The following is a 27,989-nucleotide window of genomic DNA, read 5'->3' as shown; positions in this document are numbered from 1 at the left end:
TGAGCATCTTAAAGAAAATGATGTTTATTAGAAAAATGAAAGGCATGTTCCTTTAAAAGCCAGAGGAGTAAATTGGATCTAGCAGGAACCTGAGGAAAGGGCAAAGCCAAATTAGCAGAGTCCCAAGCCAAAGCATCATATCCCTAAAACATCACGTGGCTCCAGGTCCTTTCAGAGATCATATACTTAGCCCCCGAACTAAGGGGTTTGGACAGTGCTGTTCGAGGGGCTCCCTGCTGTGGCTCCTCTGCACAGCACACTAAAGCTAATCCCTGAGAGAGAGCATTGCTTCCAGAAAGGGCAAAGGTAAGAGATGAGTTCAGGACCCAAAGTCTGGCTAAGCAGTGCAGGGTGACTGGAGCTAGGGCTTTGGTTCCAGCCCCTCATGAACTAGAATCATAGGGTTACTGGGGACACTGGGGCGTCACCCAACCCCCTGCAGAATGCACTATCCCTAAACCACCCCAGACAAATGCTCATCTAGCCTCTTAGAAATCCCCAGTCAGAGTTTCCACAACTTCCCAAGGGAGCTTGCTCCATCACCGTGCTCTTCTAATAGGACGGGCGGGTTTTTTCCCCCTGAGTTTTAACCTAGCGCTCCTTTGCCGCAGTTCAAACACATTGCTTTGTGCCTTGCCCCCTACAGCAGTTAAAAAGACCCTTTCCCTTCTGTATGATGAGGGCAATAACAAGAACAGGAGCTTTTCTAAAGGAGTCTTTGTGGAAGGAAGGGAAGAGTTCAACTAAGATCTCTGCTCCCCAGCAATTGTCCCAGGTCAAGTTTAGTTTTTGGTGCAGTGATTCACAGGTAAAGCTCATAATTGCTGGGGGAAGTATGGCCCCACTGCCCTTCCCACATGGCTAAAATAGAAGGGTCCCAGCTGCAAGGGGGTGGGAAGAGCAACTCTGATGATGTATGCACCATATCTAAGGGGGCTACAGGAGTCTCCGTTCCTGCCACACCAGATCAGAAGGCAATGCAAACACTAATCCCCAAGACAGTGCCAGGCACCTCTCCAGTGGGAATGTCCAGGGGCTGTGCAAGGCACATGCATGACCTGGCTGGGATGTGGGTTTAAGTTACACAAGGAAGGATCCTCAGCCAGATGTGCCATCTGAAGTCAATCAATGCAGCGGCTTGGAGTGGAAAATCCTTTACTTTGCTTCAATAACAGGTGCAAGACAAGTAGTGGCAACTTCCCACATGCCCTGCAGCTCACCAGCAAGCCTTGGTCCTGGTATTCATACTCTTCCTCTGGGACAGGAGCAGAGGCATTCAGGCTTCAGGGCCTCACTGATAGCATCAAAGGGCCAACTACTGCGGTAGTCTCAGTGCTAACAGTACTGGGTACACTGTAAGGTGAGCTAAAGTGGCAAGCAGCCAGTTGCCAGCATACGAATTCCAGGCAGGCTTTCAAACAAGGTCCTAAAGGTGTAAAGCTGACCCAGACGGCCTCCTTTCCTGCCAGCACAGTGAGATGCTGGGTCCAGCTGCCGGGCATGGAGCATATGGTTAATCCTACTATAGATACAGTGACTAAGCTAGAGCTGAAACATTACTGAGGGATGAGGCAGCAGAGATTTGGTGCCATCAGCACACGTGATAGGCTTTGCTATATGGTAAGCAGCATAGTTGGAAGAGACAGCAAGAGATGTGTGTGGTCATCCACACCAGGGCTCAGGTGACAACCTGCACACCTTCTTCCTTCCCATCCACCAAGCAGAATTCACCAGGAGACTGAACCCCCACCCCAGAGAAGGGAAGTGGAGGAGGGTCTTCCAACTTCTGGGAGACGCAGACTTCTTGTAGGTGTTACAGGAACAGCAGCTTGGAGTCGGTCACGAAGGATTCTGGAGGTAGGGGTGGGTCGGACTATGATCTTAGCAGAGAGAGATTTCCCCAGAACGTCTCATGTTGTTAGAGCTGGAGAGAACAGAGGTGTTGTCAGGCTGGGCCAGAGGCTGTGAGAAGGCCACCTGGTTTGTGCTTTAGGCTACCAGGTCCAAGGTGTGCACTGAGCCTTGATCATGGCAACCCCTAACCCTGCACAGTGCTGCTTAGTCATCTAGGTGCCACCCACCCAATCTTCTCCATGCTTCCCCAGATCAGACACCTGCTTTGCTGCCATCTACTCACTTGTGCAAGATCCCGACCACTTCCCCCGGTCAAACTCTTCCAAAAGGCATTGGCCCCACTTTGACATCCACCTACACAGCCTCACCACCTCTATCAGGCAAGTCAAGCTCACACACCACAACCATTAAGGGACAGGATCAGGCCCTCATTGTGCCCCTTTGTGCTGCTGGGGGTGAGGATCAGTCCTGGGGCTGGGTCCTAGCTCTGGTACTGATTGCTCAGGTTGCTCCAGGGCTCCTTCTGCTCTTACCTTGGTGTCGCTGGCAGAGTCTTTGGGCCACTTGGTCACGAGGTTGCGCTTTGCTGAGCTATCCATTTTCCCGGTGTCCTGGAGGGAGAGGAGTCTTAGGTTGTACACATCACTGTCCTGGGCAGTGCTGCTGCTGTTGCCTACAATGCTGCTTTTCCCTGAGCCACACCTGAACCGGAAACCTGGATCCGACCCAAGCGATTCAGGTGAGATCTGAGTAAAGCAGCCCTGACTTACAGTACCACAACTGGCAGATTTGGTCTCTTGTTAGGACCAACAGTGTGGGCCCAAACAAGGCCAGTGTGGGGAGGGATGTTTGGAGGGGAGTCACTTCTTTCAGGAAGAACTGGCAAAGTAGCTGCAAGGCTCCTCCAGAAACCCCAGGGTGGAGGCTCCCAGCCTTCAGGATGGAGGAGGTAGAGCTGCAGGTGAGTGGCTGAGACGCTCCTTAACTCAGCCATTCCCTAACTGCGATCAAGCTGGATACAGAGATCTCTTGGGTCCATACTGCCTTCTTTCTAGGCAAATGCTCATGTAGCATCCTGTATTTACAGGGGAGACTTCACAGAACCACCTCCAGAGGGCCACCCTGAGCCCATGTACCAGCTACTGCCTCCAGAACTGCTTGCCGGGCCCTTTACTTCCAGCCAGGCCACAGGCCCCCAGCAGAGTCTCACAGCCACAGGGACTGACCCCTGGAGCTGCCTCGGACAGGAGGTGGTGCATGGCAGAGCTGAGCCTGGGTCTGTGGGATGAGGGATGTGCATATTACTGAGCCCCAATGATGCATCTCTGCTTGCACAGATCCCACACTGCAAAGGGATCCTTGCAAAGCTCGGGGGAAAGCAGGGCTGGTTTGCGATGCACACGGACAGTGCTGCTTCCTCCTGGGCCTCTGCCAGCTCTGAGCCTTAAGGACTAGTGAACAGTCTCTCAGGCACCTCCCCTGGTGCCCCTGTTGCTCATGGCAGGCTGCCTACACCCCCTCGTAGTGTCAGTGAGCAATTTTCCAAGGAGACCACAAAGAAGTAGAGGCTCTTGGCTTGGGATATTAATGTAATGTCTCAGGTGCAAGGGGCCCCTCCCTAGCAGTGATCTGGTTCCTCAAGTCAGAGGTGTTAAAAGGGTCTATTGAGACTCTATTGATGCCCTGGCCAGCACTTATATATAAATAGGCCCTTTTAACTCCCCCTTGAATTAAATCTTCTGGTCAACATAATGCAGCCCTAGCTGCTGTAATGATGTAGGGCCCCTGGCTCCACCGTGTCACCATTGCACCACTGCTCTCGTGCAATGCATTCACATATCCAGTACCTTGGCTCCACTGTCATTGCTGGGCTCCTGAGTCCTGCGGATCCAGAGATTGATGCGGGATGACACCACATTAGGTATCTTCAAATTCTCCTATAGCACAGGGGGATCAACACGTTACAGCGGGACCTTACCTGCAGCACTAGGAGCTAGAATGGCTGTGTGTGGGGTAACAACATACTGCTGCTTAGTGAGAGAGATGAGGAAGACGATCACCAAGTAAAACTCATGTCCATTCAGATCTTAGCCAGGGCAGCCCCTACAGTAGCCCAGACCTCCAGGGCACCATGCTAGGGCAAAGGTTCAGCCCCGATCCCAAGGGCAGAGTGCCACTTGCTAACTGAAGGGAAATGATTGTAGTGCTCATTCACATAATGCAGGAGGTCCGTGGGGAGGAGGCCCCAGCACAGAGAGGCTAAACCAACTTTCTCCTTCCCTGTCTGCAGTGCAGCTGCTTGGGAATTTCCAGCTGTCTCCACAGGACCTGGCAAGCTCCTTCAGCAGTCGTTAGCTGAGGCTAGAGGGGAAGGTATGGACACATCCTCACACATCCAACTCTGCAAGGAACTGCCCCTGCCCCAGGGGTGCCACTGGGCTGCAGTCATGACAGTATCATCTTGGCATCCTGAGCGGGCAGGATTTTCCCTCTTCGCTCCTTCCTGCTGCCGGCTCAGTGCCTGGGCTGGGTTCTGCCACTAGTTCTGCCAGGGAAGGGAGAGCGTTGCCTAAGTTAGGACTCCCAGGAGCCCCATACCCATAGGGTTACTATACGTCCGGATTTTCCCAACCATATCCTCTTTTTGGGTCCTCCAATCTCCATCCAGGTGGTTTTTTAAAATATGAATAAATGGCCGGAATTTTGCTCTGTTCAGCATCACAGTTTTTCCAGACTTGCCCTAGCAAGGAGTAGCTTGGGGCTGGGGGTGTCACAAGCGTTTATGCACGCACACACATGGCCGGCATGCAGCCAGGTAGGAGCAGCTCCAGCAGCTGGATGCAGGTAAGTCTATGGAGAGCAGGGGTTGGTGGGCCAGGGCTTGGGGACTCTCTGGGGGGTGTGTGGGGCATGTGAGTCTGTGTATGTGTGTATGTGTATATGTATGTGTGCAGGGGTGTGCAGAGGGGATGGGTGCTTGCCAGTGCTGGGGGAAGCCATTCAGTCACTGGAGCTGCAGCACGGCAGAGGGGGTTGGGGGGAGGCTCGTGCTCCTCCAATGGGGGAAGGGAGCAGGGGGGGGTCCTTCAGGGGCAGCAGGGAGCTGTGTGGCCTGGCCTGAGTACCAGGGTTGGTGCTCTTGCTTGCAGGTGCAGGCAGCCAGGAGATGCTGCAGGCTTGTGAGGTGCAGGGGTTGCGGGTCAGGAGTGAGGAGCACCAGCAGAGCTGATGGGGCTATGGCTTGGGAATGAGGGGCACCAGGGGGATGGGAGACTGTGGGGCACTGGAAGCTCTAGGAAGCTGCAGGTCGGGAGTGAGGGGCACCATCATGGCCCAGGGGGTCGCGGTACTGTGGGTCCAGAGTGAGGGGCAGCACCAGGGCTTGGGGTGGGCCTGTGGCCTGGGAGCGAGGGGCACTGGCATGGGCAGAAGCAGGGCACTGGCATATCACCAAACCCCCACAATCGTATACCTCCCCCCTCCACCTCTCAACAGGCGTCCTCTTTTTTTAAACGAAATATAATATAGTAACCCTGCATACCCAGCACATGTTCCAGTCCCACCCCAGCCCTTACCTTCCTGGCAGGAGCCTGATCAGCCCTGCTGGTGGCACTGGCCTCGAAGATGCTGCGCTTGCTGGCCACACTCTCCGATGATGGTACGAAACTTCTTTGGGGGGCCGTGGATGCCTTTATCAGCTCAGACCGCTAGGAACAGATGGGAGGGGGAGCGGGGTTCAGAAGGGGCCAGCTCTGTGCCCCAGCTGCTGGGGCTCCTGGCTGGTCCCTCCAAGGCTAATCTCCAAGGAGCCCCATACCCCGCCCTCAGCAGGGGGAAGAAGGGAGCCCTGCTTCTCAGCTTGGCTCCCTGCCCAGTAGATGGAGGGCCTGCTGCCTACTGGATAGCCAATACTCATGCATACAACACATACCTGCTGGGGGAAGCCTATGTCCCCATTCCCCCACATCCCTAGCCATCTGCACTTGGTAAGAGAATTTTTTCCCCCTCTCAACATTGCACCCCATGGTTTCTCTTCACCCACGTCAGACAGGGCACATTCTCTGACCAGGCACAGAGGATCAGACACTTAAACCCCCCTGAGCTGGCATGGCAGGACGCCTGATCAGAATCCACACACCTCAGAGCAAACCCAGCTGAGGGTCCCTCCCTCATTACCTGTGCAGCTGAAGCATATTTTTCCAGCTTCTCTTCCAGCTTGACACTGCTGGCGGGAAGTCGCACACTGGCACTAGAGAAGGGGAGGGAATGGGGGACTTGAGTGTCATCTCCCAGCATGCACACCTCATGCTGAGTGGCCAGCCAGAGCTCCTATCCCCTCCTTTAATCATCTTTCGTAACTAAGATGGCTGTGTAGAGCTCTGCTTCACTCTCTTTTTGCTGAGCATGGTCCTTTCCAGTTTCTACCTGGCACAGGATGTGCAGAGCTATGCCTGTGAATACCTGAGGCTATGTCCAGGACAGGACCTCCCATGTTTGAGCCTGAGGAGTGGAGTATTTAAGGCTGTTGCAAAAGGACTAGGCTCTTAGGACCCCCAGCCCAAAGCCAACTTCAACCTGTGACCCTCTGACTTCCCACCACAATACACCAACCACCAGACCACAGATGAAGACAGTTTTGAACGGACAGTAGGGAAAGGTCTGGCTAGTGCCCAAACTGTGACATGGCAGCTAGATTGCTGTGCTGGCAAGTCACAGAGATAGGTTCAACTACCTACATTGGGTGAGGGGGTCTCTGGCTGCTTGGGCAAGTGACCTACAGAGTCAGATGCAAGGGCTGAAATTGGACTTCTCCTGAGTCTAACATCTGCTAGTCCTGGTTTTCTAGCAGGTTGCATTTCATTATTTAAACACAGGTAAGTATCCAATATTGGGGGGGGGGGGGGGTACATAGACACAAGAGCGTAGCCTATTTGTGCATTCCCAAGCCACATGCATGCTCGCAGGGAAAACAAAATTGTTACCTGCAAGTAAATCCCCAGAAGGCCACCTGCATGGCTAGAAACCTGCCATTTAGAGGCATAAACTATGTCCCCCTCCCCCCCCCCCCAAATTATGCTCAGAGAAGCTGATGTACCCAAGCTCGTGCACAAAGTACTGGTATAACGTAGGCCTGGACCTGGTCTCCTAAGTCCCAGGCTAGTGCCCTAATCACTTGTACCAGCCTATATTCACAGAAGCGAGATCCAGCTACCTTTGGAAGGCCAAAGAATGGCTATATGTTCTCTCACAAAATAGATTTGTTGAATCTGTTGGAGCCCAAACCCTAAAAGAGCCCCTTGGTGCAAACCAGTGACAAGACATATGTGGCATTTTCCAGGGTCCAAGGTCTTTCCCCAATTATTTTTCAGCTGCTCTGTGTTGACTTTACAGCAACGAGACTCAGCCAGAGCACTGTGGCACCCTGAGGTGCCTTGAGATCCTTTCAAGGGTACTGCAGGGCGCTACGTAAGGTTAGCACTGCTAGCTGTGCAAACATCTATAATGTTAAAAACATTCTGCCCTTAATGAGACCATAAGCTCCCCTGACAGTTTGGGTCAGCACTGACATTTTATGGGGGAGAAACTGAGGCACAGAAAAGCAGTAACACCGCAGCTTTGCTCTTTAAATGAGTGTGCCTTTATTTTAAATCTCACCAGTCTTCCAGATTTTTTGGTTGGAGTTGTGGGCTTTCTGAATTCCTTGGAACAGCAATATTGCTCTATTTTTTTTGTAGTAAAAAACAAGTGAAAACTGAGACCTGGCATTTTTCTTAGGGGTGCCTTGTGTCCAAAAAGGTTGAGAACTACTGCTTTGCAGCAAGTTCTGGCCAACTGAAGCATAAAGCGTGACCACTTGTGGCCAGTTAGAAAACTGCAAGTTCAGTTTATGATGGTTTTTTAAAGGGCTGCACATTACATAGAACCCAAATAACCCAGCAATGCAAACCTGGCCCCAGCGCTCTTTCCTGCCTATGCAGGGGGTCGGACTTGCTCTATTGAGGTCCCTTCTGACCCTAGCATCTATGAATCTGTGAACCTTGTGCTCGTCTTAAATGCTTCATGTGTGGGACTTTATGACAAGGCTGCAATGAGGACAAGTCTGAGACGCTTTGGGTGTTTCAGTTCCTGGCTGGTGCAAAGACCAAGACAAGGCTTAATCTTGGGGCTTGGTAATATTTAGCACTTTTCCAGTAATCCTGCTCTGTACATCACAAAAGCATTAATAGAAATGGGTCACTATCATGATCCCATACTGCAGATAGGGAAACTGATGCACCAGGGGAAAAGGGACTTGCCAAAGGTCACACAACAGGTCTGTGTCAGAAAGAGAGCCTCACAACTCACAGTCCAATGCCCTGCCCCTGAGCCATGCTGCCTCCAAAGTATGGAAGTAGCCCACAAGAAGTGCCTCAATACAGTCCAATGGAGCAAAGCTAGGACAAGGCATGAGAAGACCTGGGTTCTCTTCTTGGCTCTGCCTCCTACTATGATCTAGACCACATTTTTTCCTGTCCCCATGCCTCAGCTTCCACCCCACTGAAATTCTGCAAATGGTAGCCTTGGGTATTTGCAATGTCTCAGGGAAAATCCCTTGCTGTTATAGTTGCTTATCCCTGCTTTGTTCTGAGAAACATTTCATGTTTGCATGGCTCTTTCCTGCTCATGAAAGGCTTTTTAAAAAGATGTTTTTGGGGTGGGAGAGCATAACTGCCTCTTTTTTGCATTGTCCCCAATACCAAGTTTCTCTTTGCTGACCTACCAGAGCTGCTGGACCCAGTTCTGATCTCACATCAGCTTTAACTCCAGTGCAGATTCACTGATGGAGATGCACCTGTTTTAATTCAGTGTGAGGGCAAAGAGAATTAACCCCAGGAGTGAAGATCATATTAAAAAAGATCTCCTGCTTGGCCAATTTCCATCCAAGAAATCTGGAACACAGATGGGATTTAAAATAAAGGCACACTCACTTAAGGAGCACAGCTGCAGTGTTACTGCTTCACCATGCCTTAGTCTCTCCCCCATAAAATGTCAATGCTGACCCTTGAGTGCCTTAGGGTCTCATTAAAGTGGGTACAAAGCTTTGAGATCCTTGAAGGGGCCAAAGGTCTTGCTTTAGTAGCAGCTTTGTGACATTCACGGAAATATAAGTAAAACCCACTGACCTTCTGGTAAATGGACTTTCTTGTTTCTCGCTTCTTGACATCACCTAGAAACACAATGAAAGGAGATCAGAGGTGGAACAGGCCTGCAGTTACAATGGAAGAGCATGAGGGGACTGGGTTTGGGGCAGCTGCATTGCTCCGGGAGCAGGAATGAGCAGAGCTCTGTGAGCCCTTCCTCCCAAACTCTCCACAAACTCAAGCTCCTCCTAGCACCTGACATGGGTCCTAGGGCTCAGGAGTTCACCATGATGCAGGAAAGAGTTTGGCAGCTTCTCTGAGCCATGCGAACAAGCCGGGCTGGCTGCTTCATGAGCTTCCTTGCATTTCTGCTTTCAGCCAGGCCGGCAGTCTCCTGTAAGCTGACTCTGCACGGCCTCCAGACCCTCCTCTTTCTGGGCACTCCTCTTCCACCTGCGTAGCTCTTACCCGGAACGAGATTGTCCTTGGACTGCAGCGTCTGAAAGAGCCATGAGTAGCGCGGGAAGCAGCAGAGGAGTCTTCAGGTTCTTCCGAGGCAGGGACGGATCTTGCAGTTTCCTGAGACCTTGGGGGATTGCTTGCAGTATCCTAGGAAAAAAAACCCCACATACCTGACATACAAGTCAAGAAAAGGCAGAGAGGGGTCAGGCCCAGTGACCCAGGCTACAAGAACAAAGCAACAATAAATGGAGCTTATGAAAACCATAGGAAGCTCCTAACTGTGCAGGCCTGCATAGGGCAAACCCCAAACTCTGTACTTGAGGGTGAGGCACCATCCTATTCTCCTTCCAGTTCTGGAGAGCAGCAGAAGGAGCTAGGGAAACAAGAGAGGGAAGAGATGTATATGCACTCTCTTGCACACAAAACCCCATGTCCCTTACCCTTTCCTCTGCCTGAGTGCAGTACCATAAGCCACGAGTTCAGATATAACAACTTAGGTCCTCCCAAAAACATAAGACTATAAAAACTCATTTGGGGTTCCCTCCATTTTGGCCTTCTGGAATCAAAGCCTCTGAGCCATGCTTTCACCTTTTTACTTTTTTGCTTCAGCCACAAAAGCCAGAAGCCAGCCCCTTCAGAAAGAAAAGCTGCGATTCTGATGAATTCACCTGACTCCAGGAGCTGGGGATTTCAAGGTAACCTCCCTCTACTGTGCAACTCCCAATACATCCTTAAAAGCTGATGATGGCGCAGTGCTGCTCACCGGCTGGCTAGGAGGAGATGTCCCTGGAGAGATCAGTGCCTTTACTACGCTGCGTCCTCCTCTGGGGACAGCCTTTATCTCAAGGTGGACTTGGCCTTTCTGCTTCTGTGCGGACGCTTGGGGCTGTTCTGCTAGCTCTGCTCGATGCTCCTCTTCATGCGAAGCTGGCTGCTGATGCTGTTCCTTTTCTACAGCCTCCTGCTCTGGAGCTGGCTCTGGATGTTGATCTACTTTTGGATCCATCTGCTCCTTAGGAAACTCGCTGGCTAGGACCTTCACTTGGGCTGACTGCCGCCGCGGTGCTGGCTCTGGGGGACCTGCTTGTGCCTCTGGTTCCTTCTCCTCTTCCACATTTTTTGAGATGTTTGTCACCTGCTGCCTTTGCCGCCTCACCTCCTCTGTCTTCAGCACCTCCGAGAGCTTCTGCTCATCTTCCTCCGGGGTTGCTGCCGCTGGTGGTTCTGCCTCCTTGGGCCTGGGAGCAGGGAGAAGGCAAAGACACACTCAGACACCAGAGGGCACCAGCAGGCTGATTTTTATACAGGAGTTTACTTTATCCCTAAGGGAAAGGTGTCAGATTAACTATCCCATTTATCTCCAGGCTAGGCCTGGTCCACCCTGCAAACCCAGACTGACTTTCACACTTGCCCTGTGCTCTATGGACAGTTTTGTCAGGCACAGATTAGGTGCTTGTTTGGGTAAAACCTACTCATCTTTGGCCATAACCCTGATTAGCCTCTGTCCCTTGGTCCTGCAGGGATGGGAGCCAGCCTGTACATGTGCGCATACAAAACTTGTGCCAATGGATTCAAATGGAAGTCTATGGGGTTGAGATTCTTGAATCAGCTTGGAGAACTAGGATGTATAATTTCAACAGAATGAGTGTCTAGCTTCCCTGAACTGCTCTCAAAGTCTTGGTCTTTAGCATTATAATACAAACAGTAATTCATCCTTTATCAATTTATCATTCCATGGCCTCTTCCAGCCAAGGATCTCCACACAATTTGCACATATCATATTGCTATCCCGTGTTACACAAGAGAACAAATTGAGCCACAGAAAGGGACAGCAAAATCCAGTCACATTGCAGAGCAGTAGCAGTTAAAACCCCAAAGTCCTGCCCCTTAGCTTCCTGCTCTAATCATGCAATCTCTCCATTGCAGAACCTCAAACTGACCCCAGGTTCCCAATCCTCTATTCTAACACCTTCCCCTTGGACCAGATCCAAACCCCATTTCTGCCAATGGAAAGGCTCACACTGATTCCAGTTAGCTTTGGTCAGGCCCCAGCAAAACAAAAATACCAGCCATGTGGATGTGCAGCATCCTGGGCAGTGTTGGACCAGGGTCACAGCCTTTCTCCACACACCTGTCTGGCACTGGGTGGCTAGCATTTGGTGAAGGGGGGAGGTCCTCTTCTTCCATTGATGTGGAGGACTTCTGACTTCGGAGCCTTCGCCGGCGCTCTCGTTCTAGTTCCTCTTCATCCTCCAGAGTCCTCTGCCTCGCCAGGCTGTTTGGAAGTGAGACAAGAATATTCCAGTTATTGGACCACTGTGGGCATGTCTACATGTGCATTTACGCTGGCTTAAATTTACTGCACAGTAAACAGGAATAGGCCAGCATCTATATGTGCAGGTGTTAAGGCGCATTAATGCTGTGTATGAACTGACTTGGGACTAAAGTTAGTCCCAAGTCAGTCCACAGACACAGCGTTACTGCGTAGTAAGGCATCTACATGTGCAGTAACTAATTGGGCATACATTTGATACATGCATGATGCAGGTATCAAATTTATGCTCAAGTCAGCATAAGTTGCCATATTTACTGTGCAGTACAGGTATACATGTGTAGATGCGTGCCCGTACTGTGCAGTAATTTTGTTACTGTGCAGCAAATGTGCACATGCAGATGCGCCTAGTATGCACAAAATGTGTGTCTCAGATTGCAGGGAGAATCAGACCAGATCCCCCATCCGATCAGGAAGGACTTCTCTCCCCTGGGGGCATCATGCCACTGACCAGGTGCCTAGTACCTATGAGGCCCATTCAGACACTTGCTGAGAAACAATGCAACCACAGATCTACTAGGCTAGGGACAGACATTACACTTAAAACGGTTTAGGTGATCAGAAACTGGTTTAAACCTGTAACAGAACAGATGTTCAGTGCACATAAACCAGTTTGAAAATGGCTGAAACTGGTTTGAGATAAACCTGGTTGAATGTAGTATCAGACTGAACTGATTTGGATCCAACCAGTGTCCCAGACCCCGAGCTGGTTTAACTTAAACCAGACTCCCCCAGCATCCTGGCATGCTCTCTGGGCTGGGCGGGGCTCTCTGCTCACAGCAGAGCTGGCTCCTCCTCTCTGCTCCCTGGCTTCAGCTCCGCAGAGACTGCAGGCATCTGCCTGGCTTCCCTCTGCTCCCCTGCTAATCAGGGATTTCTCCCCCACCTTACACAGACATCTCTCAGCATTAGCTAGCAGACCTCGTGCTGGCTACAGTCCATGCTGTGGCAGACGGGACAGAGGCATAATCAGCAGGTAGCTGGTAATGTCTCTGTTTTTTTCTTAATGGGATGATAAACACTGTGTTATCAATTCCCTGCTGGGCTAGTCAGAGGGTGGGGGGACCCCTCCCTAATCAGAACATCATGCCTCACCTCAACACTATGAAAGGGAAGGGAGGACTGCTCTAGCACCTTCCCCCCCCCCCCCCCCCCCCCCCCCCGGCTTCTAGCCTGAGCCACTGCAGTCATATGCCTGCATTTCTGGGAAGTCTGTGCAATTACAAACAGGTTTAACCTAGCCAGGTTAGACTAACCTGCAAAGATTGAATGAATTCAGGCTCAGGCTTTTTGAATGCCTGTCCCTAGCCTTGCTGAGGGGAAAGAGGATGGAGAAAAAGGAGCAGAAACACCAGAGTTATCTACATGTGCTTATGCACTCAAATGAGTGCAATGCCAAGTATTTCCTACCTTTTGAGTGTTTGACTTGGCAACGTGACCATTTTCTTTATATAGGAAATTACATTTTAAAATGCATACTTTTATTTAACCAAAAAGAAGATGCCACGCTTGGGCCATCAGTAGGGTAAGGACCTATAGATCTATCAAACAGATCTCAGCCATTTAAAGAAGCAGCTAGTAGCCATGGTAGGTTGCCACTTTCAGTGTGGCTCCACACTGGAGGGAGAGGGTTTTTTGCCAGTGGGTTTCACAACTATTTGCTGAAAGCAGAGTAATGGTGAGATTCAGATTTTCAGTTCATTCCAGGCTCTGGAGAGAGGCAGCTATAGTGGGCAGAGACTTTTATTTGGCTCCTTCTATGTGTCTTTGCAACCTGTCTCTCTACCCCATCCCTGTGCGATGTTGGGTTCCTGCTTCCCCACTTCTGTACTCAGCAGAGGAAGCCTTGTGAGCAAAGGAGAGGAAAAAAAAATCTCTATTCTGAGTTCCTGGAAGCCAGGAAGAGCAATTGCAAGAGTCCAGCTCAGACTCTGCAGTCCTAGGTTGATGCATGCTCGGTTGCTCGGTGAGGATGGAGCAGTCTTCTTGCTGAGAGAATTTCTGGAGAATAATGCTGCAGTCACTAACCTCCGAGCATGTGAGAACCATGAATTTTTAGAGACTAAAAACCATGTGGATTTTCACAGGAAGAGTAAACAGCAAATCTAGACATGGAAGAAACTCCTGCCATCTTCAAAATAAAGGGAAGATTACAGTTTCTTCATGAAAGAGTTGAAAGAGTTTCCTCCATAACCTGTTTTCTCTCATCTCATTCTCAGAAATGGCTGAACTGTTTTTTCTGAAGTCTTCAAAGTCACACAGAGGCAGACCCTCACTATGAAACCACGTGCTACAAATGGCTGAAGTCTGGCAAAGTTATGAGGATCAAATACCCAAGCTTAATGGAAAAAGTCAAGCAAAATTAATGGTAGGCCTCACTAGCTGGTCTACACAGAATTTGAGATGAAATTAAAAATTCATTTTCCCTTACATACACAAGTCTTGACAGCCAGAGATATTTCATTCTGGCTGAAAAACATACTGGTAAAAAATTCCTATTTTAAAAATAAACTATATGGGGGAGTTTTCTGTTAAAAATGTTTCACACTAAAAGGTTTTGTTTTAAAACCAAAATATGTTTTGATTTTATATTTCATTAACTTTGAAATTTTTCCACAAGAACTAATTGGTATTTTTCAACCACCTCTTCCTCCATACATTCTCACTCAGTGGCAAATAATGCCTTATGCAGGTAGAATTTAAAGATTTTTTTTTAAAGATGAGTTGAGATTTCACAACGGGCTGTAATTTGTTTTTTGTTCACTAAACTCAGGACTTTGCTAGACATAAGATATATTGTATCAGTATAAGCTAAAGTTAAATTCAGACTGATGCACCTATACTGATTGTACCTCCCCGTCAGCAGGTTACAGAGGTGGGTGGATGAGAATAGGATGGGTTTCAATGCGGACAAGTGCAGGATATTGTACCTGGGGAGGAAGAACCAGCAGCATACCTACAGGCTGGGGAACTCCCTTCTCATCAGTGCAGAGGCAGAAAAGGATCTTGGAGTCATTATTGATTCCAAGATGAACATGGGCTGACAGTGTGGGGACGCGGTTAGGAAGGCCAACCGCACCTTGTCATGCATCCGCAGATGCATCACAAGCAGATCCAAGGAGGTGATCCTCCCCCTCTATGTGACACTGGTCAGGCCGCAGTTGGAGTACTGCGTCCAGTTCTGGGCGCCGCACTTCAGGAGGGATGTGGACAGCATTGAGAGGGTCCAGAGGAGGGCCACTCGCATGATCAGGGGGCAGCAGGGCAGGCCCTATGAGGCGAGGCTACAGGACCCGAACCTGTTCAGCCTCCACAAGAGAAGGCTGAGAGGGGATCTGGTGGCCACCTACAAACTGGCCAAGGGGGACCAGCAGGCAATGGGAGAGTCCCTGTTCCCCCGAGCACTACTGGGAGTAACAAGGAACAACTGCTATAAGTTGACAGAGAGTAGATTCAAGCTAGATATCAGGAGGTGCTACTTCACAGTTAGGGCGGCTAGGAGCTGGAACCAACTTCCAAGGGAAGTGGTGCTGGCTCCTATCCTGGGGGTCTTTAAAAGGAGGCTAGACAATCACCTAGCCAGGGTCATTTGACCCCAGTATCCGTTCCTGCCCAGGGCAGGGGGTCGGACTTGATGGTCTGCTCAGGTCCCTTCTGACCCTACCAACTATGAAAGTATGCACACTCTTATTCCAGTATGAGTGGTTTTTTTAGTTTAGCTTAAATACTTCTTAAAGCAACAGTAACTAACCAAATGGTGGGGGAAGGAAAAGGGGCAAAACAAAATAAAAAAAACCCAACCCTACTAACACATTGCACTGATGCTGGAGAAAGGGTTTCTACAAAAGAAGTTATAGTGGTATAACTCATAAATCTGTCCATGGAAGACAAGCTCGCAGACTATCAACACCCACTTGCCAGAGTTACATTTTTGCTGATAGTAAATTTCCTTGTTTGGAGAGGAGCTCAAATTTAATTGGATAGGCCACATCTCAACTCACTGGGAGAGGCACACACCACCTCACCTTCCATTCATAATTATTTGTAACTTCCACAGAGACATTAAACATTGCTTATTTCTCATGTGGGAAATTGATATTGGAGAAGTCAGAGAATATTTTTTGCTGTTTAGTGCAGTGGAGATGCTGAAACACCAGCCAGTTCTCCCCAAACCACTAGTGAGCATTTCTCAGTCCAACAGCTGGAAAGCCCCTGGCTCTCCAAGGTCTTGTTCATGTTGAAACAAAAGAAAGGTTGGGACTGTAACATACTTTCTGGGGAATACGTATCCATTTTCTTAAGCATTTACACAGGGATATTAGGAACAGTAAAACCTGGAGAACGATTGTGGGACTGTTAATTGCACACAAGCTTGGGGTTTGATTTCTGCATACTCTGAAATTGCATGGCCTGAAATCAGAGCAGGCCTGATTCTGGGATTAAAAGGACCAGAATCAGGTCTAGAGCAGCATTCGTGCCACTGCAACCCCTGTGACTGGCAGCTGTGGCATTGTGGGTTAATGATTACCATGCAATGAAATCCCTGGCACAAGTTAAACCATGTTCCCTCCCCCACTGAGTCTTGCTTTCTATTTTTCTCAACCTGCAACACTGAAGGCGAACGGGTAAGAAGAAAAGCAGAAACAGAGAAGAGGTAAAGTTTAAGCAAATACAGATCTTGGCCAAGACATTTTTCAAACCTCACAGTCTAGTTAGGACACTAGCCACCTTCCCTTGGAGAAGAGGCAGAGCCATTGCAGCAGGGTGCAAAGGGACTGTGTTATTGTGTCACCAGTGACTCACAGACCTTTCCCTGGGATTGTTTTGTAGCAGGCAAGGAGACTGTCCCACCCTCTGTTACAATGACCTGATTCACTAAGAAACAGCATTCATTCCAGCACCATGGTGACTGCACTTCCCTAAGGCAGTTCAGAGCTGTGATCTCATTCACTGGCATTGGCTCTGGCATTAGCTCACGTAGCTCTTCAGAAGGAACCGGCGCCCCTATGACACACGCACAGCCCTAAACAAAAAGGTTCCCCTGTACTGCTTAGGACTGTGCTTAAACATGCTAAAATTATTACGTACAGGGCTAGCTTTCCCAGATGCTCTTTGAAAAATCAATGGACTTTGTCAGCACAAAGGACTGATCTAATCAGGTGCTTAGATGTGCAAAATTGTGATGTACTGAACTTTCATATTATAGTTATCGTCCCTGTATACGTGGGCCCTGATGTAGCAAAAATTGTGTGCTGGTATTGGGACAGTGTAGTGGATAGAGCCCAGGCTGGAGAGCCAGGCTGTAATCGTGGCTGACACTGACCTGCTGCCCGACTTCACCTCTCTGAAGTCAGTAAAATGGAAATTATGCACAGCTCTCCCTTGTAAAATGTTTTATGATGTGATGCAAAGTGCTATATTTCAGCTAGATACCATCTACTGCGCAGGTCAAGACAAGCGTGTTGCCAAAATATATATTTTTAAATTACTTTTTAAAAGGGCTCTTTAACCAAAACCTAAGCTCTGGTAAGCTTCAGAACAGATTTTAATGAAAACACTCATTTTTTCAGTCCCTGTTTTGGTAGAAATTAGCACAGAAAACTTCACACAAACTACAAATGGGGTCAGTTTCAAATACTGCAAAATGAAAATAGCTTTGGCATGTCAAGGGGTTTTTGGTTAATTTTTTTCTTCATTTTTGACCTTGTGAGAGTTAAGCAAGCCTAACTCTGTGACTGGTCCTCGGCACACAATGATGAATCTTATCTTTTAGCGATGCCAAATTTATGCTCCTTTTAGAGTGACAAGTAACTGAGTGATGCAAAAAGGAAAAGAATGAAAAATTACATTGAATTTATGATTGGTTGTGGATCATTTACTTAGGCATAGATAGCAATTATATTGATGATGCACGGGCTAGAATAGAAGATTTAGTTATTCATTATTTGAAAGCATTTGCAAGCTTCTTTCGTAGCTAATTCTACCAATTGGGTCATAAATATTCACATTTACTTCATTTCAGTGTTACAACACTTCCAATGAGGGAACAGAAACACCCTCACCTGATTTATGTAGCTAATCTGCATGATGCACACATACCTACTTGAATATTTGATTATGGTATGTGCAGTTTGTTCCTTGCTGGTCTTGTCAGTTGTGATTGTGATTCATAGCAGGGGTTGTTGCCTAGATCCTCTGTGTGCAGCACCCACTATGTGGCCCAAATCCCAGCTGGAGTCCTTAGGCACTACTGCCACATAAACAATACTGTTGGCTGCTGTAATCTGGGGGCAATAACTCAGGGGAATCCCAAGAGAGTGTCAGGTACCCAGGCTCTTCCTGAAGGGATATTATTTATAAGCAAAAATCAAAACAGATCACTGGATAAAAGAAAGACAGTAATCTAGAGCAATCACCAGAAATCCCATAGCCCCTGGGTATGAAACCTGAGTTTCCCAAGACGCCCACTGTCAACCTCCCAGTATACAGCCCTTCCCCATCCATGGTCACCTGGGATGATGGAAGTGGACCCTAAAATGAAGTTAGGGCCATATCTACAAAACACTGGGCACATCTACACAAGACACTTAATGCCCATTTGACTAATTCCACTGCACATTAGTGCAGCTGGCAAAAACCATGCTAATGCACAGTAGATTAGTCCAATGGGCATTAAGTGTCACACAAAAAGCATTCATTTGCGCTAATGCGCAGTAGTGCTGATTATACCACATTTAGTACCTACTATTACAGGTACTAAACTTAACGCGCCATAATTACAGTGCATTAATGAACGTGTAGATGCACCCAGCGAGCATTAGGGCTGTGCGAAGCTTTGGATGGTGACTAGATTCGCAGGAGATTCGGTTCAATTTGGTGGCCATATCTCTAAATCTGAATTGAATCAGGGGACCAATTTAAAGGTCCGAATCGATTCAAAGGTCTCCGAATCTTCGGAAGAGATTCGGAGAGCTTTGATGGTTCAGGCAGTCCCCGGTCGCTGCAGCAGGGAGCTGCAGCCGACTCCAAGCTGGTAAGTACTAGGGGCAGGAGAAGGGGGGCTGGGGGAGGGGACCATGGAGGGACCCCTTGCTCCCCCAGCCCCCCTGACTCCCATCCACTCCCCCAGCCCCCACCATGGCTGCCCCCGCCCGCCTTAGCTCGGCACTTTAAAAAAAAAGCCCCAGTACTCAACAGGTGCTGCTGGATGGGGATGATCCCCGCTGCCCCCTACCACGCTGCATGGGGGGCTCTGCATGAGCCCCCCGACTCCTCCCCCCATCCCAGCCCCCCCACAGGTGCCCTGCCTGGGCCAGCTCTGACCCTTTAAGAAAAAAAAACACTGAGAAAAGCTCCATGGCTCCTGCAGTGGCCTTGGGGGCTCATGCGAAACCCCCCATGTGGCATGGGGCAGTGGGGGGCAGCAGGGATTGCCCCCTGCGGGCAAGAGCAGTGAGTCCAGGGTTTTCTTGTTTGTTTTTTTCTTAAAGGGCCGGAGCTGGCCTGGGTGGGCACCCATGGTGGGGCTGGGGGAGCGTCAGGGAGCTCGTGCAGAGCCCCCCACACAGCATGGGGCAGTGGGGATCGCCCCCCGCCCGGCACCACCTGTTGAGTCGGGGCTTTTTTTTTTAACAAGAGCCAGGAGCTTGGGGCGGTGGGACAGCCATTGCCAGGCTGCGGGAGCGGGCAGGAGATGGGCCTGGCTGGTTCAGAGATTTGGCAGCAGCCGAATTTCTCAATCAGATTCGGTCAAATCGAATTGGGACAGTGATTCGAATCACCGAATCGAATCACCGTCCCCCAATTCAACCGAATCCGAATCCATAGCAAATACTAGCCACTTCACATTGGCCTACTGAGCATTACAGCACACCTGCCATGTAGGGAATCCAGAGTCCCAAATTAGGTGGTCCGTCTATGGAGCCTCTGAGTGGGTGCCACAGAAGGTGTTGCGCTGGCTGGGAGCGCTCTCAGCAAACCTGCTGCAAATGCAGAGAGGGCTGTGGATTATATCTTGCCCCTGTCTGTGAGAGAGCCAAGAGGAGGGAAAAATAGGTGCCTTTCACATGCCAGAGCCCCAGCAAGGCCTGAGAAGGAGGTGGCAATAGACTCCTTTAATCCAGCAACCTAATGTTACAGCACTTGTGTATGACAGGACAATTCCCTCCTTTACCTGAGGATATTTGAGTCTCTCCCATAAGTATGCTGTAACCTTGGGCTAATAAGGTACTTTTGGGGAAGAGGGTTTTCTTCTCCTGTCCCTATTCTCAAGCTGTTTCATTTTTGCTAGGAATACTTATATTGCAGTTGGAAGAGACATCAGGACCCAGATCTTCTCCCATCCAGGGAAGTGCCCTGAGCACTAGGCTACAGAGTAATGCTTCCTTTCTTGCCCTCTTAACAGGAGGGATAGAAAGCGCTAGCCCACAATGCCCTAGCGGGTTAGGCATTCACATGCACATGTATGGTCACATCCTCTTAGGGAAAAGACAGCATTGACTTTGGATGTGTGAGACTTAGGTTGAGTGCTTTGCCACTGGGTTGTTAGGAAAAAGGTATATCTCCTCCACCTCATGCAGGACCTGTTCTATTAGGTCTTCACTGCTAAGACCCACCTGAACAGGACCCACATGCAAAGCCGGTGAAGAAACTTAGTTTATGAACCCTGACAAAGTTAGATACTAAATTGGTCAGCACAGTGAAAACCTAGTTTGGTTTCCCCAAGGTCACACCTTTAAGCCCACGGGGAACTTCACTGGTACAAGTCAGATGCCTTTTGGATTTAAGGCAGCAGGTGAGCATGATTTTTGAGGATCCATTTTTGGACATAAATAACACAGGCCTTTTGCAGATTTGCCCCTAGCCCTTTTGTTCATAGAACACTGAAGGACTACTTAATGTCTAATCATGAGTTAAAGTCACATGACATTGTTCCTGTTCCCTGATTGGGTGTTTTATTTAACTAACCATCATAATCATGATTTGTTTCTATTCAATAATCAAGTCAAATGACTCTGGATAGTCATAAGGACTCTGGCCTGAACATCTTCTCTCACTTGCCACGTAGCATAGGTCCATTGAGCCCATAACTTCTACTTGAACTAGCTCAAGGAATACGCCCAATCCTGCAGAGTTATCCTCGTTGTAGAGATGAGGAGCGGAGACCTGAGTTATTTGCCCAACTTCTGCAGCAAAGCAGAGCTGAACCAAGGTCTCCTATCTTCCCCGGTAACCCCTTAACCACTAAACCAACACTCCTCTCTGAATCACTGAGAGATATACACAAGCATGGGAGCCAGCAGCCTGCCTTTGGGATGAAATTCTGTACCTTGCAGAGAAACTATGGGTTTGTCTATGGCAGGCATGCTTCTTGGGGGCAGTGTAAGGCTGCATAAACCAGTCCTCAGTAGCCTGGACACCAGTTTAGTTCCCACTCACCACCCAGCCTTGCACAAGCCCGCTGTTAGGGGCCAAATGCTATCAGTTATCATTTGTACTTGAAAAGACTAAAGAGAGCAAACAAACAGGAAGTGTCAAATGATGTCAATGGATAATTGTCCTGCAGCTTATTAAGGTCTTGCATTAGGCAGACTCCTGCCGTGGGGCAGAATTACTGTTATCTGTATTGAGGGAGCATTAGAAACATCAGCCAAGATCAGCATGTCACTGTGCTAGAAATGGCACAGATACGAGAGAGGTGCTCTTCAGTCGCTGTGCTGAGGTCTCAGAGGGAGCATGCAGGGTCGGCAGTTAGAAAGGTTGTCTTCATGCAAGAGGAGTGGATTAGTTCCACATTGGCTAAAACACACCAACATGGCAAGCCATGACAGCCTCTTCAGAGTCACCTTCCTGAGCAGAACTGCTCTATTCAGATACATGGCACAGCTCACTTCTCCAGGCAGGACTGAAGTGGAGGCTCTTGTCACCCCTTTGAAGCCCCTGACAGCAGGCTGAGTGCCAGTGCTGGCACTGCCCTGCCTTGCCCTGCTGGGAGCACCCCTTTCTGTTCTAGTTTTGCCTTCCCTGACTGACAACCTCCCTTCCCCCAGAGCCCACTCTTGCCTTACGCTCCGCTGGGGGGCAGAAAGGGTTAACCATTAAACCGAGGCACCTACCTGGAAAGCGTAGACCAGTTTTTTCTGTTGAAAGACATCCCAGACTTCCCTGGCTTTCAAAAAGAGCAGAAAGAGTCCCCAGTTGCCAGGTTCATGCACCACGATACAGATCGCCCTGGGGACTCGGACTTGACGTGCCCAAAGGACCGGGAAGAGAATCTGTGCCTCCCCTGCCGCGTTATTTCCCTGTGCACCTTTACCCTGCAGCCCATTTACTGCCAGGCTGTATCACATGGTCTCTTATCTACCTTGACAGACTCTGAGCTGTAATTTGTCTACTAGCAGCACCTTGCAAAAGGCACCCTACCACGGGTGTGACCCAGCTTCGGCACCAAGCAAATCATTCCTTCCTTGCCGGTGCTGTCCGGGTTTGAATTCAGCCCCTGTTCATTGCGTACTTGTCCAGGTCTCCCTGCTTTTCAGGGACAACTCCCTTCTCAGAACCTGTTTTACCAGCCTCTCGCTGTCTGTCAGCTCCCCCACAACTGACTGGGCAGGAAGGGTGGAATTTCCTCCAGGTGGGAGGGAGGAGGCTATCAGTCACTCGTCATTCAGCTCCCATTTAATCAGAGTAGGCATTAAAGCAGGGGCCTTCCCTTCCATCAAGGTGAAATAATCTAGTCCCTTTTGAAAGCAGAGTTCACAATCATTTAGGGGGGTCACACAAGTCATCCCAGCCCCTGGTGCACACTTGTGCTTTCACAGTTGCATCTTCCTACTGTTGATGAGTTTCACTCCCTTATTAGTATATTTAAAAATCCACAAAACCATTAGACTAAATGGCCGTTTGTAAACAACGCTTGAAAGAAGGTTTAAAGCAAGTGAAATGCCTTTTGCACCACTTTAATGGCACTGCTGTTTGCACATTTGGCAGCATATTGCGCATTAATTCCAGCCACTGTAGCACATTTGGAGGCGTAATGCACCCTAAATGACTTTGGGATGCAGGAAATGACTTTTGTAGATTCATACATGTTAGGGTCAGAAGGGACCTCAGCAGATCATCAAGTCTGACCCCCTGCCCTGGGCAGGAAAGAGCGCCGGGGTCAGATGACCTCAGCCAGGTGCATGTCTAACCTCCTTTTAAAGACCCCCAGGCTAGGGGAGAGCACCACCTCCCTTGGAAACCCATTCCAGATTCTGGCCACCCTCACTTTAGGGCCCTACAAAATAAAACACCTCCAAGGAGTTTTAGTTTCCTACCCTACAGCCACGGAGGGAAGCACTGGGCTCCATGAGGCTCAGGGGCTGTGCAGGCAGACCATGCAGGCAACCTGGCAGCAGCCCGGGAAGGCAGGCTCTGCAGAAGGAAAAGAAAAAAACAACAACTGGCGAGCCTGATCTTTTCCCACCCTCCGCCGGAGCCTGCCTGCCTGAGCTGTGCGGGGGCCCGGTGTTTCCCTCCATGGCTGCGGTGCCCCTGAGGACTGCCCAAGTAGGGTGCCGCCTGGGCGGGGGCGCTACTGCCACGGAGGGAAGGACCAGCCCCCGCTCCACAGCTCAGGGACTGCTCTGCCCGCCAGCAGCTCACTCTCCCCTCCCCGCCACTGGAGATGCAAGTAAGGATCAGGCTCCGACACAGGTGTTTACTTTGCCCTAAATTGAAGCAGTGTTTTAAAAAAAAATTTAGGAAGAATTAAACCCCTGTGTCGTGTACAAATGCCCACTGCCTACAGGTGACAGCCACTAAAGGGTCTGGCAACTCAGCTCTGAGCATTGCATGGCCAAGCAAAAAGCCAAGTACAGACAAAATAAGCACCATGAAATGACCCCAAGAAAAGCTCAGCAAGCGTGTTTGGGATTAAACACTGACTTAAAAAAGAGGCTTGGAACCATAAGCAAAGATGGAGTCTTTCACTGTCCGATTCCCTTTGTTTTCAGGGAAATGTGACTGGACACTCATTGTAAATGAACAAGATTTTTTCCTAGCAGTGTTTGACCCTATCGCCAATTTGTCTTCCTAACTGAAACAACCTGCAACACCCTGAGGGTGTTTAACTGCTCACCTCAAAAAGGGGTAACAGTACTTTTCTCTCAATCAGGTTTGAAGTGCCGTAAGAAAAAAACTTTCTTGTGGTTAGAGCAGGATGCCTGACGGGCCAGGGCTGGCACTAGGACATGTAGGAACAGCTGCAAAAATGCAAAATGATGGAAATAAAACCCAATCTGCTTTTGATGACCTTCAAAAAAACTGAGGGCAGGGGGGGAGGATGTAGTTTCAATCATTTTTTTTTTATCCCAGTGAATTTGTCCCTGCCTGTGACAAGAGAATACTGCATGCACCAGGAAAGGAAGGGAGTCTAGCAGAAGCCATTGGCAACTTGTGCGTTTTTCTTTCAGAGCTCTCATGTAACACGACAGGGAAAATAGCAGGCAAAGAGCACAGATGAGTGTGTGGTTATTGGACTGGACTCTGACTCGTGGGATCCAATTTCAATTCTCAGTCTGTCGAAGATTGTGTGTGATCTTATGCTGAGGTTTTCTGTAACTCCTAAGGCAATTAGACACGAAACTGTTTTAGAAATGCAAAAAGAATCAGGTGCCTAATTCCCACAGGCTCCTTCAAAAATACCAGGCTTAATCTCCATGTGCAAGGAAGAGAAATAGCCCTTCTCTACCTCTCAGGAAAGCTGCGGACATAAATTCATGCATGCTTGTAAGGTGCTCATCTCTTGTTGTAAGCGGGTAGGTAGGCATTAGCATTTGTGCTGTGATGGCACCACATGCCCCTTGTGCTGAGCATTGCCGCCCAAGAGAGACTGCATTGCTTGGTGGGGCAGCTGCACAAACCTGCCCCGATACCAGGAGCGGCTGGGCCCTTCCTGCTGTGCACGGTGTTACCGCCTCCTTTTCCTTCTCCATATGTAAAATTCCCTTCTCCCATAAACCTGAGCAACTGGTTGGTTTGCTTGGTTTATACCACCTGTTACTTGTACTTCATTCACGCCCTAGCCCCTTCCAGGGTGAAAGGTAAATGATCTTGCTCTGACAGTTTAATGTGAACGGTTAACCTAGCATTCGTTTAATGAGAGATCTCCGCTTGCAATTATGCTTTAAATGATAAATCTGTCAGAGGGCCATCTCCATTAAGCAAGGCTTATTCTCCGAGGCAGATACAGGGGGGGATGGACTGGTGCAGTTTAAGTTTAAAACCACCTGCCTGGCAGTGACAGCAGCATTTCTATCACAGGCCTCATATTTGATCCAGTCAGTCCAGAAACTCCTAACTTTGGTTATTTGATACATGCACGGCCAGAATTGTGATTTCTTTCATCCTCAGCTGCATCCATTCATTTCAGATTGAGTTGCTGCACATGACTGAGATGGACAGAATCTGCTACACAGCGTTTGTGAGACCCAAGAGAAGAGCAGAAAGTCATGCAATTCAGCCCATAGATCAGATGACTATATCACTGTAAGCTGGAGAAAGTCAGTGACTCTGCTTGGGCAAAAAAGGGCAGTACAGCTGAGCTATTCTAACCTGTTTCCCAGCATCTTAGGCTGGGTCTACACTACAGACTCTCATCAGTCAGGACTGTGCCAAAGTATGAAACCTGACTGACAGGTGTGTCGGCGGAAGCCCCTAATGCAGGTGCACTTTTATTTGTGCAATTTTATTTGCCTGTGGGGTGAATCTACCCTATTGATACAGAGCAAATGTGTGTCCACACTAGAAGCACTTTGCTGGTCTAGAATATAATATTTTGTACACCAGTAAAACACTCCCAGCAGGAGCAGATTCAGGCGGCTGAGGGTGGGGAATGGTGCAGTTCTGCCCCCCTTTGATTCCTGCCTCATCCATATTTTAAAACAGAACACCTGGAAGAGGCAGCAGCATTTCTAATCAGGCTCTGCTGAGGGAGTCAATTGACTTCATGGCTCATGGTTATGTGATTTTCACGGAAACCTTGAAAAATGGGTATTTCTGCAAAAAAAAATTGCACTGGCTGCGATTTCCCAGAAAATCAACCAAAAAAACCCAACTTAAAAATAAAATGCTGGCTTCCCAGTGCAAACCAGCAGTTCTCACTGCTGCTGTGGTCCAACCTTGCAGCCTGCCCTGGAGGGGAAGGCACCAGCTGGTGAGGCGACACAAAGGGCAGCAGCCAAGATGGCAGCTGTGCCCTCGTGTTTCTCTGCCAATCAGCGCCAAGGGGCATGGCTGCAAGCAGTGCAGACAGCAGTCAAGAAGGCAGCCACCCACTCGTCTCTCCTCCCCTCGGGGCCTCTCCGCCAATCAGTACCGGGGATGGGGGCTACCATGAAATCAGCTCTTCGGGCCACAGCCAAGCCACAGAAATTGCTTTTGCTTTTGCCATGGGTTAAGTGGGTCCCTCCTCCTCCTCATCTACCTGATCCCTGCCAATAGGGCTGCGTGAAGCTTCGAGTGCTGATTCGATTCGGAGGAGATTTGGCGCGATTCAGTGGCTGAATCTCCAAATCCGAATGGAATCAGGGGACCAATTTAAAGGTTCGAATTGATTCAAAGCTCTCCAAATCTTCAGAAAAGATTCGGCGAGCTTTGATGATTTGGGCAGTCCTCAGTGGCTGCAGCAGGGAGCTGCAGCCACTCTGAGCTGGTAAGTACTAGGGGTGGGGGAGGGGACCATGGGGGGACCCCTGCCAGCCCCCCGATCCCCCCACTCCCCCAGCCCCGTTACCTCCTTGCTCCCCCAGCCTCCCCCCCCAGCCTGCCCCAGCTCGGTACTTTAAAAATAAAAGCCCCAGCTCGCTGGGTACTGCCAGGCAGGGGGGCAATCCCTGCTGCCCCCACTGCCCCACACTGCATGGCTGTGCCACGAGCCCCCCGGCCCCTCCCTGCTGCCCAACCCCCCCCCCATGGGTGCCCTGCCCAGGCCAGCTCCAGCCCTTTAAGAAAAAAAAACCCAAGAAAAGCCCCGGGACATCAGCCGAATCTCCGAATCAGATTCGGCCAAATCGAATCTGGACAGTGATCCGAATCCCCAAATCAAATCACTGTCCCCTGAATTGGCTGAATCCGAAGCGAATACTAGCTGTTTCGCACAGGCCTACCTGCCAATCTCTTCCTGCTCCACAGATGTTAACAACCCTCTCTCCTTTTGAATGGTCTTAAGGTCCATTAAACCAAGATTTCCTTTCTGCAGTTCTGCTGTCTGTTAGCCATTCCTCATAAGATCTGTCTTCTATGACACGCTCCTGCAGACTGTTCTTTGTTCCAGGTAAAACTAACTCAGGTGTGGCAATATGAACTTAAGTGAACATTAACTCAGGTGTGAAAATGAATGACAGTGAAGTGTCAAGATGCTCAAGAAGGCTAGATTTTGTTTGACAAGTCTGAATAAGAGATGAATAAGAGATGTACATTTCTTTATAATGACTGCTAGACTAATAAAACAATATATTGTTACTATTGTTGCCTGGTTTGTTGGTTTAAGATGTATATATAATCTTATAATCCAGACAAATTAGTGAACATTCCAATAGCTATTTGTTTTTTGATTGGATCTTAAACTAAATAATATAGCACTCGACCCCTAACATTAGTAAAACTTCTAGATTCTCTTTAACTGGAAAAAATGTGTGATGTTGCACTGTACTATCTGCACACCTCTTTTCAAAATCATAGCTCCACCCTTGACTCCTAGTACGGCCATAGCCTAAGTCTGGTTTCATTTTTGAAGTTGCTCAGGGTGTACTTCCTGCATTCAAGGGGAGGAGTCAATGGGACAGCTTCAGGAGCTGTAGATTAATTTATACTCATTAAAGAACAACAGACTTTCTATCAAGTGAGAAGCTAGACTTGTATTGGCTTCTTTTAGGACAATGATTGCAGTCTGGTTGGTCTGCAGGCCTGATATTGTTTTGATGCATTAATAATAAGCTAGTTTCCATTGGCCTTCCGAGGCCAAGTTTGGTTCACCCCTCCATCTGCCCTGGCTTCTGTGAGGCAAGAGGTTGCATCAATACGAGAACACAATTTGCCCCCTTGTCAGTCGTCAGTCAGCAAAACACAGCGCCCAGTCATGCGGACCGGGTTCTTGGGGCATAATTGTTTTCCTTTGAATACTCTGGATTAGGATAATTATGAATTGGGCAAGTCCCAAGTGTAAATCAGCATATTAC

General features: G+C 49.1%; 1 protein-coding gene across 2 annotated transcripts; it reads right to left on the bottom strand.

Moving 5' to 3' along the window:
* Positions 1-8: 8 nt before the first annotated feature.
* Positions 9-27,027, bottom strand: LAD1 (ladinin 1). 2 transcript variants are annotated; one of them, XM_019492556.2, is made up of 10 exons: positions 26,919-27,027; positions 11,569-11,712; positions 10,201-10,675; positions 9,444-9,584; positions 9,018-9,061; positions 6,031-6,103; positions 5,430-5,561; positions 3,702-3,791; positions 2,388-2,465; positions 9-1,924 (listed from the first exon to the last, which is right to left on the bottom strand). In XM_019492556.2, the coding sequence occupies exons 1-10, from the start codon at positions 26,984-26,986 to the stop codon at positions 1,919-1,921; spliced, it is 1,251 nt and encodes a 416-aa protein (XP_019348101.1). In that variant the 5' UTR covers positions 26,987-27,027; the 3' UTR covers positions 9-1,918. The 2 variants fall into 2 exon arrangements, with proteins under 2 accessions (XP_019348101.1, XP_006262183.2); XM_006262121.4 differs by lacking the exon at positions 26,919-27,027 and adding an exon at positions 21,885-22,358.
* Between the last annotated feature and the right edge of the window lie 962 nt (positions 27,028-27,989).

Source organism: Alligator mississippiensis, chromosome 14 (genome assembly GCF_030867095.1).
Source record: "Alligator mississippiensis isolate rAllMis1 chromosome 14, rAllMis1, whole genome shotgun sequence".
NCBI classification, from domain to species: Eukaryota; Metazoa; Chordata; order Crocodylia; family Alligatoridae; genus Alligator; species Alligator mississippiensis.
This window is presented reverse-complemented; position numbering and strand designations above follow the sequence as displayed.

Bases quoted from the DNA above. Each gene is read 5' to 3' on its own strand.
- LAD1 (XM_019492556.2), bottom strand. From the start codon at position 26,986: ATGGACCTTAAGACCATTCAAAAGGAGAGAGGGTTGTTAACATCTGTG. The intron at 10,676-11,568 runs GTGTGTGGAGAA...CCCTGCTCCCAG, and splicing joins AGCCACCCAGTGCCAGACAG to GCCCAAGGAGGCAGAACCAC. The intron at 5,562-6,030 runs GTAATGAGGGAG...ATCTGTTCCTAG, and splicing joins AATATGCTTCAGCTGCACAG to CGGTCTGAGCTGATAAAGGC.